Source organism: Hylobates moloch, unplaced genomic scaffold (assembly GCF_009828535.3).
Source record: "Hylobates moloch isolate HMO894 unplaced genomic scaffold, HMol_V3 SCAFFOLD_7, whole genome shotgun sequence".
NCBI lineage: Eukaryota > Metazoa > Chordata > Mammalia > Primates > Hylobatidae > Hylobates > Hylobates moloch.
Window position 1 is genome coordinate 15,297,292 of NW_026652282.1, and position 19,182 is coordinate 15,316,473.

The 19,182-nt window shown below is 37.7% G+C and overlaps 1 protein-coding gene and 1 pseudogene across 1 annotated transcript in view; one reads left to right on the forward strand and one right to left on the reverse strand.

Annotated features, from left to right (window-relative positions):
• The window catches only part of CDKL5 (cyclin dependent kinase like 5), a 229,516-nt gene that overhangs the window by 132,776 nt on the left and 77,558 nt on the right, over positions 1–19,182 (forward strand). Inside the window, exon 4 of the mRNA XM_032756652.2 lies at positions 8,479–8,524. Within this exon, the coding sequence (XP_032612543.2) occupies positions 8,479–8,524 (46 nt within the window). The remainder of the gene's footprint in view (positions 1–8,478; positions 8,525–19,182) is intronic.
• On the reverse strand, positions 1,592–1,710 carry LOC116812408 (U2 spliceosomal RNA; annotated as a pseudogene).

A 19,182-nucleotide genomic window follows, 5' to 3' on the forward strand; every position in this document is an offset into this window, starting at 1 on the left:
AACCAAAAGTGTCCCCAGATGTCTTGGGGGGAGCACAGTCACCCCCCAAGGGAGAACCATTGAACTAGATTTAGTTTTTAATCTCAGATACAGATTGTATTTTTTTTTAAGTGGTTGAAAAAAGATACATGCAATAGCATATGCTAGTTACATGATTTTTAGTGCACAAAACAATACAATTTATGGGCAAATTCATTTGTAGTGGTAAAAATGTGTGGGAATGATACTATCAACTTCAGGATAGAAATTACCTCTGGGTAGAGGGAATGGGAATGAATGAAGTTTTATTTTCGGCATTTTACATTTCAAAAGGCAAGAGATCCACAGCAAATAAGCCAAAATATTGTCAACTGTTAAATCTGAAGGGGATATACATTTTTTCTGTATATTTGCATGATCTTTTTTGAACTCCTGTGGCATATCATATAACACTTGTTATACTTTTTAGCTTTTGTCATGCATTTTTAACTTACTGTCATACGTTATTACATACCAGGTTGTAAACTTCTGTGTATATAAGACAGCTTCATTTACTCACTCATGTCAAACACAGGATACAAAAGAAAACCTTACATAAAGCAGAGGTCCAATAAACATTTGTTAGTTGACTGATTGAAACGCTCTTTTTCTTTGGTATAGATTTTTTGTGTGTGTGATTTGGTCTGAAGTACTGAAATTTAGCAGTAAATCTAACTTTTAGTATTGACAAACTATGGTAGTTTTCAAATAATAAATAAGTCAAGATCTCTAAGGAATTTCCTGGAGAAATCTAGCTTTTATCACTGAATATCATGGATGGTATCTTATATTTCTATAGTACTTGGCAAATGCATATTAGCTCTGACCTGCAATAGAATGTATCCTGTGCTTGAATTTCCTCCCATTTTATAGTTTTACTTATAATGTAAAAATAAATACTTTTGGACTAAGTTATTTTAGAAGCTTTCTACACAGTAAAAAAGATAAAGATGGAAGTAATGAAATATTTGCCTGTACTTTTAAGTGTATAAATATTATAACATATTATTAGAAAACTATTTCAAAATGTTCATTGGTGCTAACATTTCTCCTCAGTGATGTGTGCGTGTGTGTGTGTGTTTCGGAATCATTTTCTACAACAAAATTTACATACACATGGCTTGCAAAGACAGCATAGCATGATTATGGTTGAGAAATGGCATTCAGAATCAGTCTTCCTGGGTTTAAAATCTCAGCTCTGCTATGTCTTAGCTGTGTGATCGTGGGACAAATTATGGAACTTCATTAAAACTCAGTATCCTCATCTGTAAATTGAGCATAAGATCTCCTCATAATGATGATTTGAGAATTAAGTGAGATAATCCACGGGAAGCACTTAGGGTGGGGCTTGGTGCAAGAGTACTTAAAAATAATAACTTAAAATGAAGCTTACTTTTTCAGGGACCATACTAGTCTATAAAGTAGTAGTTTCGCAGCCTGGCCAACATGGCGAAACCCCGTCTCTACTAAAAATACAGAAATTAGCTGGGTGTGGTGGCGCGTGCCTGCAATCCCAACTACTCAGAAGACTGAAGCAGGAGAATCCCTTGAATCCGGGAGGCAGAGGTTGAAGTGAGCCGAGACTGCGCCACTGCACTCAGCCTGGGAAACAGAGCAAGACTCCGTCTCAAAAAAAAAAAAAAAAAAAAGTACTAGTTTCACTTGATCTTAGCCAAAAGGCTGAGAAGCGATAAAGTAGTAGTTTCTGTGTTTGTAGGGTTTTACTTATGCTCAGGTAGCAGACAGGATATTTGCAAATAAAACGTGAACAGAAATATTTAAAATAATTTAGTTATCAAGTTATATTCCCTGCTATTTGGATGATGAAATAAAGAATTTCTCCCAAGAAAGCACTTCCTCAGAGAGTAATTAGAAAATGAATTGTAGACTATAGACAGCCCTCCGTATCAGCAGGTTCCACGTCGATGAATTCAACCATCTGAGGATCGAAAATATTCAGAAAAACAAAAACAACTAAAAAATACAAATAAAAAATAACACAGTATTACAACTATTTATTTGCATGGCATTTACATTGTACTAGGTAGTATAAGGAATCAAAAGATAATTTAAAGTATATAGGCGAATGTGCATAGGTTATATGCAAATACCGTGCCATTTTATGTCAGGGATGAGCATCCATGGATTTTGGTATCCTCGGGGATCCTGGAACCAGTGGCCCCCTCTGTATCCTCGTAGATACTGAAGAATAACTGTTAGAACCTTTTGAAATGGCTTAATCCGTGAATAGTAGAATAAAAGAGTATTTTACTCTGTTCTGTTTCATGATACCTGTTGGATATTTTAGCAAAACATTTGAAAAATAATGACTCCTGCTACTCCCTTATACAGTATATGATCGGTTTGAAGAATTCAGTGTTCCAGAGCATAATTAAGTTATATAACTGCATTTTAAAATAACTTAGTAAATTGTATGGCTGTTAATACCAATTAGTTGCTTTGCCAGAATCTTAAGTAAGGGACAATTAATACTGGAAATAAAACAATGACCCAAAGCTTTAGACAGTCAGCAACGCAAGTGAGTTGATGGTTATAAGTCTCTCTGTCTAGTATGATTCTCTAGCGATTGAGGCTTGATTTTTATGGGGTAGAGATCTTGAGAATATTGAAGGAACTATAGGCTCTCCAGATATTTGTATTTGTTAGTACTCATAACATTTATTTTTTTATTCTCTTTCTGATTTCTTTTTTCCAGCTGGGGAAATTTATTCTGGGAAATGTGAAATGCCTTGATATAGTTTGTTTACTCATGGAGACAGTAGTACAATTCAGGAACCTTTATCTAAAGTTACCTAGTCTTTCTGTTTATGTTCCAAAGTACATAATACAATTCCAATTTTAAGGTAGAATTAAGGGTGAGGCATGGAATTATCATTAATAGATTACTGATATATTTGATCACATTCTTAGTTTATTGCTTAAGATGTCAGCTTTTAAATACCTCATATTTTAAGTAAAGACACTGAAACAAGTAGTGAACTATGCCTATCTTGCTAACTACAGCTGGTGACATTCTGTTGCAGACGTTGTGGGGGCAATGGTATGCTTTTATGAATACATTAAATTCAAAACAAGTTTTTCGGAGTTATTTTTTGTATGTTTTTCTCTTTGTCTACACCTTTATTATATATAGCATCTCAGGGTGGTGGTAGAATAAGTAATAAAGCTTGGCGTGTTACTTCCTGCCTCTCCATTAAATACCCATGAAGATGTTAAACACCCATGAAGTTCTGCAGATTAAGAAACTAAACATCGAAGATTGCTGGCAAAGTCCAGGGGAAATTAATTTTATTAGCAGGACTGGATTGAAAGCATAGTCTTGAACATCATGCTGTTCATCCTACTTTGTGAACCCAAATCAGGCCAGATATCCAAAGGGAGTAGGAAATGCCTTGGACCCATGCTCACAGGAACTGAAAAATAAGCAACCATCTCACTGAGGTTAACTATAATCTGACACTGCTAGAGCTGGAGTTCTCACTCCCCTGCTAGCCTGCGTTAACATCTGCATTTCCAGATCTTTGCAGAGACTAAAATGTCCTAAATATAGTAAGGGAAGAAGCAAAGAAGGTTTGGAAAAGGCATGTACCATCCTAGGATTCGGAGTCCCTGTGGCAAAGTGTGGTGAAGGTAAAGGGAAGGGAACAGGCTGTGCTTGGAAATGTGGTCTCCAGAATGCCACAAGGTAAACAGCTAATGAATGGCATGTGCTCTTCTGGCTTATTCAGGGAACCCTGCCCAGGCAGTTTAGCCTCAGACCAGCCAACCCCAATGAGAAGGATGTGTGCTAGCAAGCCAGGTTCTAAAATCGGGCTGGGGTGCATCAGTTCATATTTGAAGTTCAAGTTGAGGCCAAATGCCGGTCCTGGTGGATCTCTTTCCATCTTAGTAAGGATGAGGTTTTTTTTTTTGGTGGGGGGAGATGGAGTCTTGCTCTGTCACCAGGCTGGAGTGCAGTGGCGTGGTCTCGGCTCACTGCAACCTTCACCTCCTGGGTTCTAGCGATTCTCCTGCCTCAGCCTCCCAAGTAGCTGGGATTACAGGCACGCGCCACCATGCCCAGCTAATTTTTGTATTTGTAGTGGAGATGGGGTTTCACCATGTTGGCCAGGCTGGTCTTGAACTCCTGACCTTGTGATCCACCCACCTCGGCCTTCCAAAGTGCTGGGGTTACAGGCATGAGCCACCGCACCCGGCCATAAGGATGAGTTTTAAAGGGTGGAGCAGAGAAAACACTGAAAAGATACAGGAAGAGAAAACATGGCTGTGAAGATTTACAAGCAACACATGGTTCTGAAAATGACCTTTTCTAACAAACCAATAAAGTTAAGACATCTGTTTAGTCTCCCAAAAGAAAGCCAGGAAGATATGACCTCTACAGAGAGTGAATAAGCTAAAACAAGGCAAAAAATGCAGAAGTTGGCTGAGATAAGGACAAGTGAAAGAAGCCTAAAATGGATAAAACAAAATTGTTTAGCGCTTTTGAACTCATTAATGTTCGTTTACTAAATGTTTATTGAACACCTGCTATATGTGCCTGCTATTCTAGGTGCTGATGATGCAATTGTGAACTTTGCATACTAAGTACAAAAACTTAGTACAAAACATACTAAGCAATTATGAAAGATCCAACCTAAAAATTGTAAGGTTTGTGGTGGAAAATAATAGAAAAATAGGAGTAGAAACAACATTTAAGGTTGCTATAAGAAGACTTTTCTAATTTCATTGATTTCCGGGTATTATTGATTCAAAAAATACATACACACACACACACACTCCTCTGGATATATTCCAAATAATTTAAAATTTTTATCTCAAAGGAAAAGTCCTAACAATATTTAGGCAGAAAAAAAGAAGTGATCTATATTGGAACAAAATCCAAATAGGCCTCATGCTTCTTTTCTACTACAAATACCAGAGACTGTCAGGTCATTGTTCCCCATTTGATGCCCTGTGTGATAGTATTATAATTTCTTTATGTTAGAAAATGGCAGCCCTTCTTTTTAGACCCTTAATTTTCTTCTTGGAAAAATATCTTAGTATATAGATTTTGTTACAAGAAGACACTTTATTCCTACCTGCATTAAGTTGCTTTAATAAGCATACAGACTCTGGTGTCTGTGATGTGAATGGCATTTTCCAGGGCTTTATGGTGCACTTAAGCTTCCAGTGGCTCTGAAGAATAAAAGGTTGCCTTCCCAAGAATTCTGTGCCTATCAAGTTGCCATGTATACGTGAAGATGTTCAAAAATGCAAAGACTTGAAAAATAGGACACTTTGTCAGAAAACCTTTCAAAGATGTACTCTGGCTCAGCAAAACATGAATGCAAATCAATCACTCAAATATGTATAAACCATACAAGAAAAGGACTGGTGGTAAACAGTGAAGGGAACTGAATATGTAAAAAAAATAAAATAAAATATTATAGCTCATGTATCTATAATTATAAATTAAATTCAACCGTCAAACTCTGCTCTCAAAAATAAATATATTTAACAAAATGGTATAAGAAGAATCAGTGTCAATAACCTCAGATTAATTTAAAACAGCTTAAGGTCACAATACTTTAAAAACTGGTTCTGGCATAAGAACAGATCAGTAGCCTATACTAGACTAGGCTAGAGTCCACTAGAAGGCTCTGAAAGCACATCTAGTATCTATATGTAAGGATGCTAAGATGTAACAACTAAAAATTTCTAGTAAAGGGTATTGGGAAAATTGGTTTAGTGTTTAGAAATTATATTAAATCTGGATTCCCTCACCATGTCATATATTAAAATAAATTACAAGTGAATAAAGATTTAAGGAAAGAAATAATTAAAATATCAAGATACATAAATGCAGATGAATAACCATGCTCAGGCTAAGGTAAGGACTTTGAGCACAAAAGTAGTGGACATAATTACAAAGGCCTATGTAAGTAAACTTGACTATGTAATAATTTATATTCAGCAACAACAAAACTCTAGTGATCGCAACAACCTGGGGAAAAGATTTGTAACAGAATTTGGCAACAAGTTCTCATCCATGAATCAACCAGAAAATATTAACCCTAGTGGACCCGATTTCACTTATTAGAAGAAAACTTCTCTAATTTCATTGAATGCCAGCGAGGTTTTTTTAAATGATTTTATTTTGCTTTGGCAATGAGTGTAGAGTGAATATTCTCATACACTGCTGAAGGGAACTGTGACATGACTTTTTTTGGATGTCAGTTTGTCATTATATATTGGGAGCCTTTAACATTCATACTGTTTGAACCATTTATATCACTTATAGAATTTACTCTGTGGAAATAAAGATGCAGATGTTGAAGTATGTTCATTAATAGACTTGTTAAATAGCCATCCATGAAAAATGGTGGGTTTAAAAATAACAGCTTGAAATGTTGCTTACATAATATCAAGTGAAATAAAAACAACATACAAAAAGATGTCCAATATTACTACTACCATTTGAGAAAAATTTACTGGAAGAAAATATACCAAAATACTAGCAAGGGTTGATTTTGTAAATGTCTTCTCTATATCCTTTTTGTACCCTTTATCTTCTTTTTGTATTTTCTGTAATGAGTTTATATTATTTTTGTAAGCAGTTTGAATACATGTGAAATGTTAGATTCTTTCCAGTATCTTCTCTTAATTGCATATGTTTTTCACTAAACACTGAATTGGTTTAATGTAGAAAACTTCATCTGTTCGATTTCATTCTTTAAGTAAATACATAAACCTTACGGGGGAGGCGGAGAGAGTGAGTTTTGAGGAGAGAGGATTTTCATGGTATTCTTGAAAGGATAAATAAAAGAATAAACATTTTATTTGACCCCTGTTAGCCATCTGCTTTATACAGTAAATTGTATTTATGAGATGCCAGAGAAAAATAACTAATGAATTTATTCAAGGTGGTATAAATGTGCCAGTTACAAATTTAAATTTGTAGTCATATCAGTGGACAGTTTTGAACAGAGTAAGATCTTTTATAAAATCAGACAAAGTTTTAACGCTTAGGATGCAATGAAAGAAATGTATGTGGGAGTCTTTCAGTTAGAATAGAATATAAGATGGAACACTACCTGGAACAATATTCATTTGAGATGTGCGCAGTTTTTCTCTATTCCTGGAAGCTACATCTTTGTGCTATGAGAAAAGCAAGAGGAGGTTCCTGTTATGGTCTGTTTTTTCAGTTATGCTGTAGGTAGATTGCTAGCTAGAGCCATTTGAAAAGGAGCAGGGTAAGAACATGATATCAATGTATTATGGGACAGTAGCATACACGAAAGAGTCACCTTTGTACTACATGGGATAATATTCTAGCTGATAATCTCCTGCATTACTTAAAATTGGCAGTTCTTCCTTCCCAATAATAAAATACCTGGAAGAAGGAGTTTCTTTTAAGTCAGAAGATCCATTAATATACAAATAAGTTGTACCCTATACATACAAGTAAGTTGTCTCTACCCTACAATCCTATTCCTTCATTAAAAACAAAAACACAGTACCTTTAAGAAGTATCTTTTTCCTCCATAATTTATAGCACTTGCCTGGTATTGTGTTTAATTTTAAAGTCTTTGTTTTGATGCAGGGACAACGTTTTGTTAAATATTAAAAGATTTGATCTGAAAGTGTCCCCACTTAGAGTAAAAAAGAACAGGCCTGAGTCATTCAGAAGGCTTTTATATGACATGTTGGCTTTGAAGAATTTATTTTGCCAAAAGCTTTTTTATTTCTTTTATAGACCAGAATTGGATAAAAATTATTTAGTTTAGTAGTACGTAGTTCTTAGCATTTCCATTTCCTTTCCAACCCTTGTTTTCTTTCCTCCCAACCGAAAACAGCAAAAAAGATTTTCATATTTTCTTTAAAGCAGAATTCTGTCATCTCTTCTGTTCAGAAGAGATAAGGGCAGGACGAAGGTGATGATTAGTATTTGGTGATGGAATGTTTATCTCACTTTGGATTTGCAGTGACCATCAATAGGGACGAGCTGGTGAAAATTAGATATGCTTGTTAGCATTCTGCTACCAGCAACTACTGTATATTGGAGAGGCCCTTTCTTGGTCTTAGAAGGCCATTTAAAATGTGTCTCTGGACTTCAGAGGGCAGTACAGATGACAGTCTGCCACTCATCCTGGCACTTTTGAGTATCCTCAAGACATTGACACTAATGATTTATGAGTTAGGCATATTCTGCCACCATATCTGCTCTTTGCTCCACTCCCTCTCCTTTTCTCCTTTTCCTTCCTTGACAATGTTTGTGGGGTGATACGAAAGACAATTTTGGAACCAAGAAATGAGGGGTGGCGGGGGAGAGGAAGATGATATATTTTTGACACTCTGGCTTCTTGCTACTCTGTCCCAGAATATACCCCCAGGCAATTGGAATCCCCAGTCGGAAAAACACTGGAGAATGACTTTCCTTCTGCTTCTTTTCCCTTGCAGGAAACACATGAAATTGTGGCGATCAAGAAATTCAAGGACAGTGAAGGTAGATATATATAGATATATATAATCTGTATATATGTATTTTTCCTTCTGTATAAAGTTTTTATACATAGAGTGTGGAAGAAGTGGGATCTAGCTGATCAGACACTGTCTATTCCTGATATTTTGAAGTCACAGTCTCAGAAAGTGAATATAGCTTGTTTCTTATGCTTTGCTTTCAAACATTTAGTTCCTTTTATGTGAATCTTTTCAAATCTCACGATATTAGAAAATTCATCTTTTTATTTTAAGGTTGCAATCAGCATTGGAAATCTTGCTCCAAAGGCTGGTTAGAAGACATGTTGTTTATGCTGTTTCTAAATATTATTAAAATAAAAAAACTGGCTTCAAGTAAATACTTCTGTGGGTCTACACAAATAGCAAGTACTATGTGAAAGATTTCAGTGTTGGTTACTGTGATCTCCAGCTCCTAGTCAGAGTTAGAAATACAAGGATATATTGAGGGATTGATTTTATATTTAGAATAATGCATTGAGAGAATAAAAGCTTTTTAAGAAGAAATACTATGCTTAGGGGCCTTCATCACATCCAGGCCATTTCAGACAGAGTTGTAAAATTACCCCATGCTGGGCAAGAAAGTTTAAAATAATGCATTTCAGTAGTTCATTAGTTTTAAAATCTAGACTGTTGGCCATCCAAAGATAGCCAAATAGAGAAACTGATGACAAAAATAGGTATGGCCTTTAAGGTGCTCTAGACAACATTTGTTTCAGACTTTTTGGACTGAGACCCACAGTAGAAATATATTTCATATCCTAACCCAGTGTCCGCACACATATGTAACACTATATGTAAATGAAGCAAAAATGTCACGAACTTCATTATATGAATGTGAAGCTCTCTACTTTCTGTTCTCTCCTGTTCATATAAATGCCTATTGTGACATCAAATAGATTGATTTCACCACTAATAAGTCAGAGCCTGCTATTTGAAAAACTATGGTCTAGGAGTAAGAAGTACCAACACAGCATCAATCTTCATTATCTAATCAGAAGTGTGGAAATAGCAGTCATAGCTTACCTTCATCAGCACACATCCCCTAAGTGATGTAAGACACCAGCCTCTATATTTATGAACAGTTTCATCACCCTCACCTCAGAGACTTAGCAAACATTAAATAACAAAAAGGGACTTGCTCTAGGATAGATGCAGTAGTATTTGATGTAATCCATCTCTGATGTGCTAGTTATATGAAACACATGCATATCAGCTGGGAACTTTAGCAGTCATTGTATGGGCAGGCTTAAAGGGAAGGTAAAAAGGGGAAGGTAAAAAAGAACTTTTTGCTTGTTCTGGGGGGACAAAAAAATCTTGCTTCAAATGGGATATTTGTGGTCTAGCAGGAAGCAGTAGTCCCAGGCCATCCCACTGTGATACCATTGGAAATGAGCTCTTTGAGCAGTGACTTTGGGTCAGCAGGTGGCTGAGAGACAAATGGTGATTTCCTAAAAAGAATGATTGCAACAGTAGATCAAAGCACAACCTTCGCATGCATGTAAAGGCTTCTGGCTGTGCATTCATCTTTCAGGGCATATTGGCAAGCATCAGTTACCACCAAAAATAATAACTGTCATCAAATTTTGTAAAAAGTACAATCTAGGCCATGTATACCATCTTTTTTTGTTTCTGAGACAGGGTCTCACACTGTTACCCAGGCTGGAGTGCAGTGGCGCAATCTCGGCTCACTGCAACCTCCACTCCCCGGGCTCAAGTGATTCTATAGCCACAGCCTCCTGAGTAGCTGGGATTACAGGTGTGTGCCACCATGCCCAGTTAATTTTTTGGTATTTTATTTGTAGAGACAGGGTTTCGCCATGTTGCCCAGGCTGGTCTCAAACTGCTGAGCTCAAAGTGATCCGCCCGCCTTGGCCTCCCAAAGTGCTGGGATTACAGGCATGAGCCACCTTGTCCAGCCCCATTACTTTCTTTTTAAGTAAATACCATGTTCTTTATAGTCTGTCTTGTGCATACCAATTCTTAGCTTCAATTATATATTTTTACCTGTGTTAATGATACCTTTAGAGTGGAAATCTAGTGTATCCGTTGAAATTCATTGAGCACTGAGTGAAGTGCTGTAAGAGTTGAGGTGTGGATACTTTCAAGAAGCATATGACCTATTAGGAGAATTAAGACCTGCAAATAAATAACAATAAAACACAGTAGAAAACAGTTATTGCCTGAGTGGAGACATGGAACTTGGATCATTTTGAGGTGAGAGAAACTGTTTCTGGACGTGGTATCGGGAGTGCATGAATAGTCTAGACATGGAAAACATTTGATCTGCCCTTATTTTATTGAATCAACAAAACATTAATCTGCTCTGCCCTCATCTCTGCCAGACCGTTATCACTCACCATCCCTCAGAGGCATGCAGCCTTATCACCCACCCCACCTTGTCAATGACACCTACGTACCACCTACACATACTTCTAGAGGGATACTTCCAAAACATTTCTGTGCTAGAACCCAAAGACATAACCAATTATTCATGAACTTTTTCATTCCAGTCTGGCCCACTTACCTACTGTTTACATTTCTCCCAGGGAGATACTAGTACTCTCTTTTTTCTATCTTTACCCTTTTCCTCTGGCTGGAGTAGTGTCTTACTTAATGGAAACAAAGGGTACATGTTTGGTGAACAACTCTTTTGGAGTGTGAAGTGTATATAGATAGTCTCATTCAGGTAAGGATGTCTATTCAACCCCTGTGTAAACCATTTAATTCTCAATCAGTTTATTATCTTAAATTTTAGCCAATTATAATAAAAAACAGTGTCGTGATAATATTGCCCTCATTGTCATGTAGCTCTCATTAATCCCCTTTATTAGTTATTCTTGAAATATTCGTTTGATATTATGGCAGTGATTATCTAGATCTAATGTTTAAAAGTCTTAGTGAAGATAATGAAATAATCCTGTAAAAATATTGTTAACTGAAATAGGATCTGCACTTGGTCTGAGCCATGTTCAAGGTAATCCAGTGCAGATGCTCCTTGACTTGTGTTGAGGCCACATCCCAGTAACCCATCATAAGTGGAAAAAATTGTACGTACAAAATGCTTTGGCTGGGCATGGTGGCTCACACTTGTAATCCCAGCACTTTGGGAAGCCGAGGCAGGAGGATTGCTTGAGCCAGGAGATTGAGACCAGCCTGGGCAACATGACGAGAACCTGTCTCTACAAAAAAATTTTTAAAAAATTAGCCAGGCATGGTGGTGAGTGCCTGTAATCCTAGCTACTCAGTAGGCTGATATAGGAGGCTTGCTTGAGCCCGGAAGGTTGAGGCTGCAGTGAGCCGTGATCATGCCACTGCACTCCAGCCTAGGCAACAGAGTGAGACTCTGTCTCCAGAAAAAGCCTTTACTACACCCAACTTACCACACATCATAGCTTTAGCCTAGCCTCCTTCAAACGTGCTCAGAACACTTATGTTAGCCTATAGTTGGGCAAAATCATATAACAAAGCCTATTTTATAGTAAGGTGTTGAATATCTCATGTAATTTATTGAATACTGTAGTGAAAGTGAAAACCAGAATGATTTTATGGGTATTCAAAGTATGGTTTCTCCTGAACGCATATGGCTTTCATGCCATTGTAAAGTCAAAAAATCGAAGTCAAACCATTATAAGTCGGGACCATCTATTCTCTCACTGATATCATGGAATATTTTGTGAGAATATATATTAATTTCTGGTAGCTTTAAAAAATTATGCTAATGTCCTACTTTCTTGTTAAATTCATATGTACTCACAAATTTATGTAAAATGTTTGTGAAACTATATTTTGTTAGACTACTATTTAGTTCAAGAAGTCTTTATTATCCCAGGATGATAGATCACTATTTAAAATGGGAATCAAAATTTCATAGTAAATAAAAGTTTATTTTGGGACTTTAAGTGGGTAAAATGAAACTAAAATTATGAAAATAAGTTTATAGGTAACACAAGTTAGGTTATAGTAGTAATTAATATGCTATTTCAAGAAAGAATCAAGTGTTAACCTTTTTGGGAGGAGGAACAGTTTTTACAGTAAAATTGTAGGCTAGGCCAATGAATAGCTTCTTCAGTAAAGAGGGTCATTAAGAAATATACAAAAAGCTTTGTCAGTTTTCTCCTCTTCTTCTTTTTTTATTCCTGTCTGTGTGTCTTCTTTTTCAGGCTGTGTGTGTGTGTGACAGGGTCTTGCTCTATATCCCAGGGTAGAGTACAGTAGCATGGTCATGGCTCAGTGTAGCCTTGAACTCCTGGGCTCAAGCAATCTTCCTGTCTCAGCCTCCCAAAGTAGCTGGGACTACAGGTGCGCACCACCACTCCCAGCTAATTTTTTTCATTTTTTGTAGAGGTGAGGTCTTGCTATGTTGCTCAGGCTGGTCTCGAACTCCTGGGATCAAGAGATCCTCCTGCCTCAGCCTCCCAAAATGCTGGGATTATAGACATGAACCACGAAGCCTTGCCTTTTTGAGGTTTTTATTTTCTAGTTTGTTAGCAGATACAATTCTATCAGATAATTTATCAGTGTCTTTGCCTGTGATTCTCTCTGAAAGACTTTGACACCCTGACTTGGGGATATAGCTCCTGTTAAAAGGGAAGAATGAGTAATGAAAAATTTTGTCTGAGCTTACTTCATTAGTTAATTTTGTCTTGTTTTGATGACTTCTGTTTGTTGACACTTCATAAATTTGGAGTCTGCGATAATGAGTTCTTTAAGATACCCTAAATGATGGTATTATAAGTTTGGCTATTAAGTACCTGCAGAGAAATTTTATCTAGTAAACACCTGACCAACCAGAAGTCTCTATTGTATTAGTTCTGCTCATTGTAATAGTTCTGCTCATTATTTGGATTTTCTGAGAAGGGAAAAAATGACCATAGACCATAAAGATACTAGAGATTATTTAGTTAAAAGGTACTTTTCAGACTATGCATAAATTATAAATTTAGTCCAATTCTTCTACCCTTCCTATGACTCCCATCTTCTACAGTAAGATTTGATGTTCAGATGATAGTGTATCACTGTTGGATTGTCAACACAAGTACAAGTGTCTGCTGTCCTCAATTTATTAAATAACCCAAGAGCGCTGATTTAGATTATATAGCTTTGGACCAGCAAGAATTCAAAATACTGTCTGTCCAGCCTTTACTTTAGGAAAACCTGTTGTCTGGAATTTATTTTTGACATACATTTGGACCTTCTTTTTGCTTCTTTAGACTTTTCCATCTTTCCTTAAATGTAAGGTGATGGACTGAGGGGAGAGCCTCTCTGCTTGTCACTGGGCCTCTGTGCATAGCAAGGAGGCTGACTCCAGGGAGGTATACAGTAGTCTACATTTAAGATGAAACTTAGGTTGTGTCTCTGCTTTTATATAAAATAAAATTACTTACATTTCATATTCCACTGAATGTTTTCTATAGAGAACTATTTTCTTCTTGGAATGGACATATTCTTCTTAATCATTAGAAAACATTTAATTGATCATCTGTTCTGTCTTCTAATTTATTTTATTCTGTTTACCCAGACACTGGAAAGCTCTATACTGATCTCTGGATCAGGAGTACTCTGGTCTCTTATATAGTGGTACAAAACCAGAGTTCGTAATCTGGAGTCCTTAAATTCAAGAGCTTGATTTCTGTGTGAAAGAGGCCTTGAAACAAAAAGTCCAACCCTTGATTAAACAAAGAATTTGATTAACTGAGCTTGAGCATTCTGGCTAGTCATGATTTTACCACACTTCCTTTTCATGTTCAACGTGGACCTCCTTCAGACTTCAGGGATTCTTCTAGGATTTGGTGATCATTTTGCATCTTCTGTGATTTAATAAATTTCTACTGTGCTTTTACCTGTTCTTCATCTCTAAAGATTGGAGGGGCCTCATCTTTCTTGGTGTATGTAACAGTAGCACTAGCATTCAAACTTCCTCAGCCACATTGTCTGTCTATTGATGTCCCTTCTTCAATAAGAGCAACCAGACTCAAATATGGTACCCCCATGGTTTTGATCAAGGATGGGTTGATTTTTCTTTATCAGTTTATCTGTTTAAAGGTCCATTTGGGTTGGGGGGCTCTTTGGCTCTACAAAAATGTCAGGTTTGTGATTTCACAAAGTAGGTTACAGCTATTCCTGGATTTCCTTTCTAAGCCCACAGTTCTTTAAAAATAGAGTTACAATAGAGTTTCTGCTCATCTTTAGATTTTTCTCTTTTCATCAGTTATCTTTGAATCTCCTTTGCTCCTGTGATCTTTCTTCTTAAGAATTGTTCTCTTTAGCAAATCGCTCTTGAGTTTTAGGTGTGTTAACTTGCCTTACTGGTAAGTTTAGAAGTAGGACAGTTTTTGGGTTGTTTTTACTTAACATCCTTTTTCCACCCTGCCATTTTGTCCTCACTCAGTGGGGTTTCTGTATATCTGCACATAACTTTGTCAGAGTTGATCCTGCATTCAGCTAAACCCCCTCAGTGGTAACTGATGACAAGGTGGGTCAGCATGCACATAAGCAGTTATCACATAGAAGTATGGACTCGGGAAGAGTCCTTCTGAATAATCCAGTATAACTCAGCCCCAGTATACAGATGATAGACCTCAGGCTCAAAGTTGCATAGCGTGTATGTGAATAATTGCAACTAAAATGCTGACCCAGGATCTTTGTTGAGTTTTTCTTCCACCCATACTATGCCGCCTTGCCGTTCAGCTAAACGGTAGCATAGTTATACCTGAACCTGGGTGCTGTGACTCACTTTCCAAAACTCACTGTATTGTATACTATGCTACCTTTGTCCCTGTGTTCTACTCAGGCTATGAGGTAGAATATGACCCTCAGCTCATGCACCCTGAGAAAGTTATCCTTTCTAGACTGATTTCTTCATTTGTAAACTGGAGCCCAGCCTTAATAAAGAATCCTAGCCTAGACAAAGAATCCACGGGGATTATTTCAACTAGATGGCAGTGATTTTTGTGCTCATTTCAGTGGGCTGTGCTACCATCCTTTGAAAATGGCTTACTGAATGCTTTTTGCAAGGCATTTTGTAATGCCTTGCAAAATGCTTTCCTACTTTGTGTACCTCTGAGAAGAGAAGCCTGTATAATTGGAATGTGCCTTCCTTTTCCCCTCATCTGATAATTTAGTTGACAGTTTTCATCATAAAGTGCAGGGCAGGCCAGGAACCTTCAAAGTACTTAGAAAAACAAAATTATAGGATGTACCCAGTAATAATGAAGAGTGCCCATTTTGCTTGAATTTAGGGAATTAACTCCACTTCCTGCCTGTTCCCATTCATTGCAATCTTAGTGCTCAAGTGTTTACCTCAACTTTTAATACTATGACTGGCATAAAGTAGAAAAGCCTTTATTTCCTAAAAACAGCTGCTCCAATGAGGTTGTTTGGGCGCTACATTCTAGATAATTTTGTGTGCTGCTTTTTGATGATTCATTTATCTTCTCTAACCATTGTTAAGTGGAGTCAATACGGATTCGAATAATGTATGTATAACAAAGCAGCCAAGTTCCATGAGGTTTAGGCTCATAATCAATACATTTTTAATGAAAAGAAATAATAGATTATTATATTTGAAAAAGGCAATAGGATTTTTGGGAGATGGAGGCATTTGTTTGTTTCTTTTACTGATGAAAAGTTAAGTGGCTTGCCTAAAGTTGCATGGTGTACTGTTGGTTGATTAAAAGACTGAGTCCAGAATCTAGGTCTCCGTAGTCCTGGTCCACTGTTCCTTCTACTAAACCATCCTGATGCGGCCATTCTGAAGAGAGTTTATTCATTAGCAAAGTGAAACTGCCACAAGTTGGTAATAAATAATAGTATGATGTTTTTTCATTTGCATTTCCAGTACCAAGAATTCACCAAGCATCGTAGCTTATGGATGCTCTTAATGATTTTATTTCTATTTAGGTATTTGTGTGCATGTACTTGTGTGTGTTCTTAACCCTGAGCACTGTCAGTGTTCTGTATCCTCCATTGTTTCTAATCACATACTTTAGAAGACACCTAGGGACAGAGGCGAATAGGGAGAAGAGAAATTCAGTTTATCGTACTGCCTGATAAGCGGTGCTTGAGGAAATTGACAATACTATAAGAAAACTGAGAGGCAAACTGCCTATTGTTTGCCCTCCCATTGCTGTGGCTGAAGTGAGGAAGAGTTAGGCATGTATGAGCAGAGATTTCCTTATGGCCACAGGTGAAGCATTCGTGTAGAAAGAATGTATTGATCACCTCTCCTTGTGTCAGGTACAGTCCTGGTGTATATTGTTGAACAGAAGAATTGAGTCCTGTCCTCCATGAGCTCTTGATTTAGCAGGGATGGCTGCATAGATTGTATACCACTAAGCAAACAAATATATCAAGAAAAATGGTGAGAAGTTCTGTGAAAGAAAAGTCCAGAACTGTGATAAGGAATAATGGGGATGGGGGCCTACTTGCTTTCGTGGTCTGGGAAAGGCTCTGGAGGAGTGACATTTAAACTAAAACCTGAAGGAGCAAGCCCTGTCAAGAGCCTATGTAGTAGACTAAGCATTGTAGGCAGAGGGAGCAAGTCTGAAGGCCATTAAGGTGGGAAAATGAAGTTTGGGGCTATTTTGGGAACTGAAAGATGGGAGGTGAGGGAGAGGGACATGAGATGGGGATGGAAAGGCAGGCACGGACCAGGTCATGAGTAATCAGTAGACTTGTCTCTTGTTAAATTAGTCCCTTGTTAGATCATTTGTTTCTTATGTGAGATCTGTGTGTTATTCTGTTTCTTAGAGATAGGTGGATTTTAGTTTGGTTACCCCAACCTTGAGTAACTCAGAGGGGATATTAGAGAAGCATGTTCTCGATCTTGCTTCTTTAGGAAACTGCTGGTGTTCCTGTGCTTCAGCAGCTGCAGCTACCTTAGCATTCTAACAGTCACAGAACACCACTGCTCTGGCTCAGCCCCAACTTGCAGAACACCTGGACCTTTGTCCCCTCCCAGTCCTCTAACTACTTTGGGATGTCCCCGATTGCATCTCAGACATTCCCCCACTGCCAGGTGACATCCACTGTCATGCTCTTTTCCCTGTAAGTACCCAGTTCCCTGTTGACCGCCTTGGTGTGAGCCAGGTAATTCGCTGCTTATGCCACAGTTGGCCTTTCTTACTGCTGATTCTTGTCTTCTCATAGGCAGTATCTCTCTTGGTCCTAATCTGTGTTCCAGTGTTCTCCAACAGCTTTCTGGCTAAAGTAGAATACTTCATTTATGTAACCAGTTCACAAGGGAGTGTTGACTCTGTGCTCCCAGTTTGATACGGATATTCGGGTGCTGCAAAGCCCTTGCTTTTATGTCATTCCCTTTTCTTTAAACTCAGTTTGAGTTGGGGTTGGGAAAGGGGGCTGAGATAGAAAATAATCTGAGGAAACATTCCTGGCTTTGCATTTAGAATCTTCCCTCTCCCTTTGGAATCCATTCAGCCTTTTTCCTCCTGCGTGCCTTGCTTAGAGAGCCTTTCTTCTAGAGGGCGTATCTATTAGGCTTCCGTGCCCCTATCTCCACACTCCATTTTCTTCCTTCTCACACTGAAAGATGTGTCTGATCCTGAGGGTCACACAGCTCTCAAGCTAGGATTCTGGCCCTTACCCAAAAGCTTGTGGCTACATGTGTTTTAGATGTCATAATTTTTGGATTTTAGAATGGACGTGTGGCATGTTATAATGCACAGCACCCAGTAATCAAGTAGTATTTCTATAGCCCAACATATGAATGTTCATGTTAGATTGGATAAACAAAGACTTTAAGTAGTCTCCTGTCAGTTCAGGTGTTACCTCTCAGTGAATTTGCCCCAAACTTAGAAAAAGCTTTCAGTTTTTAGACTGTGTTTTGGATTTTGGACTTGCAGATGAGGGATTATGAACCTGTGTCCTGGTACATATATGCAAAAACATGGTAGTTAGGATTTCCCGGGTAAATCTAAAGGTATAATAAAAACTCGTTTAAATAGAAATATTATTTTCATCACTCCCCTGCCAATTAATCCATTAGAGTTAATATGACTTCTGTCCTTCCTCCATAACCGCGGAGATTATCATGAATGAAGTTGATGGTATGGAAGAGGGTCTGTTGGTTCAGCATAAGTTCTCCATCCCAGAACAGCTACACCATCTGGGGTGGACAGATGGACATGCCACAGGGAAGACAGCAGGAACCTACAGCAGCTGCTGTTCAGAGAGAAGATTAGACACTCAGAATTCCCTGCAACTTGGCTGTGACTTGCATTGTGGATCCTTGGCGCATGACCTCTGCTCCCTGAGGTGACTCATGCAGCCTGAGGAATAAAATGCTCTTTTAGGCCAAAGTTTCAGGCCATCCTTAAAAACATCAGCTACTACAGATGCTGACTGCATAGAGATTCCTCTGCACACTGACACTTTTGATTCCTTATGGCCCTTTTAATCTCTTTCCTTCCTTGTATAGAGTGTTATAGTTCAAATGACAATGGATGCATATGTTGTATCTATAAGTGTGTTTTTATACATACACGTAGTAAAGGAAGTATAAGAAAATTTTTATACATACACATAGTAAAAGGAGTATAAGAAAATATAAGCAGGAAGTCAAGTTTGTGCTGATCAAGTAAACCCTTTCTTTGATTTTCTTATTTTTTTTTTTTTTTTACTTTTAAC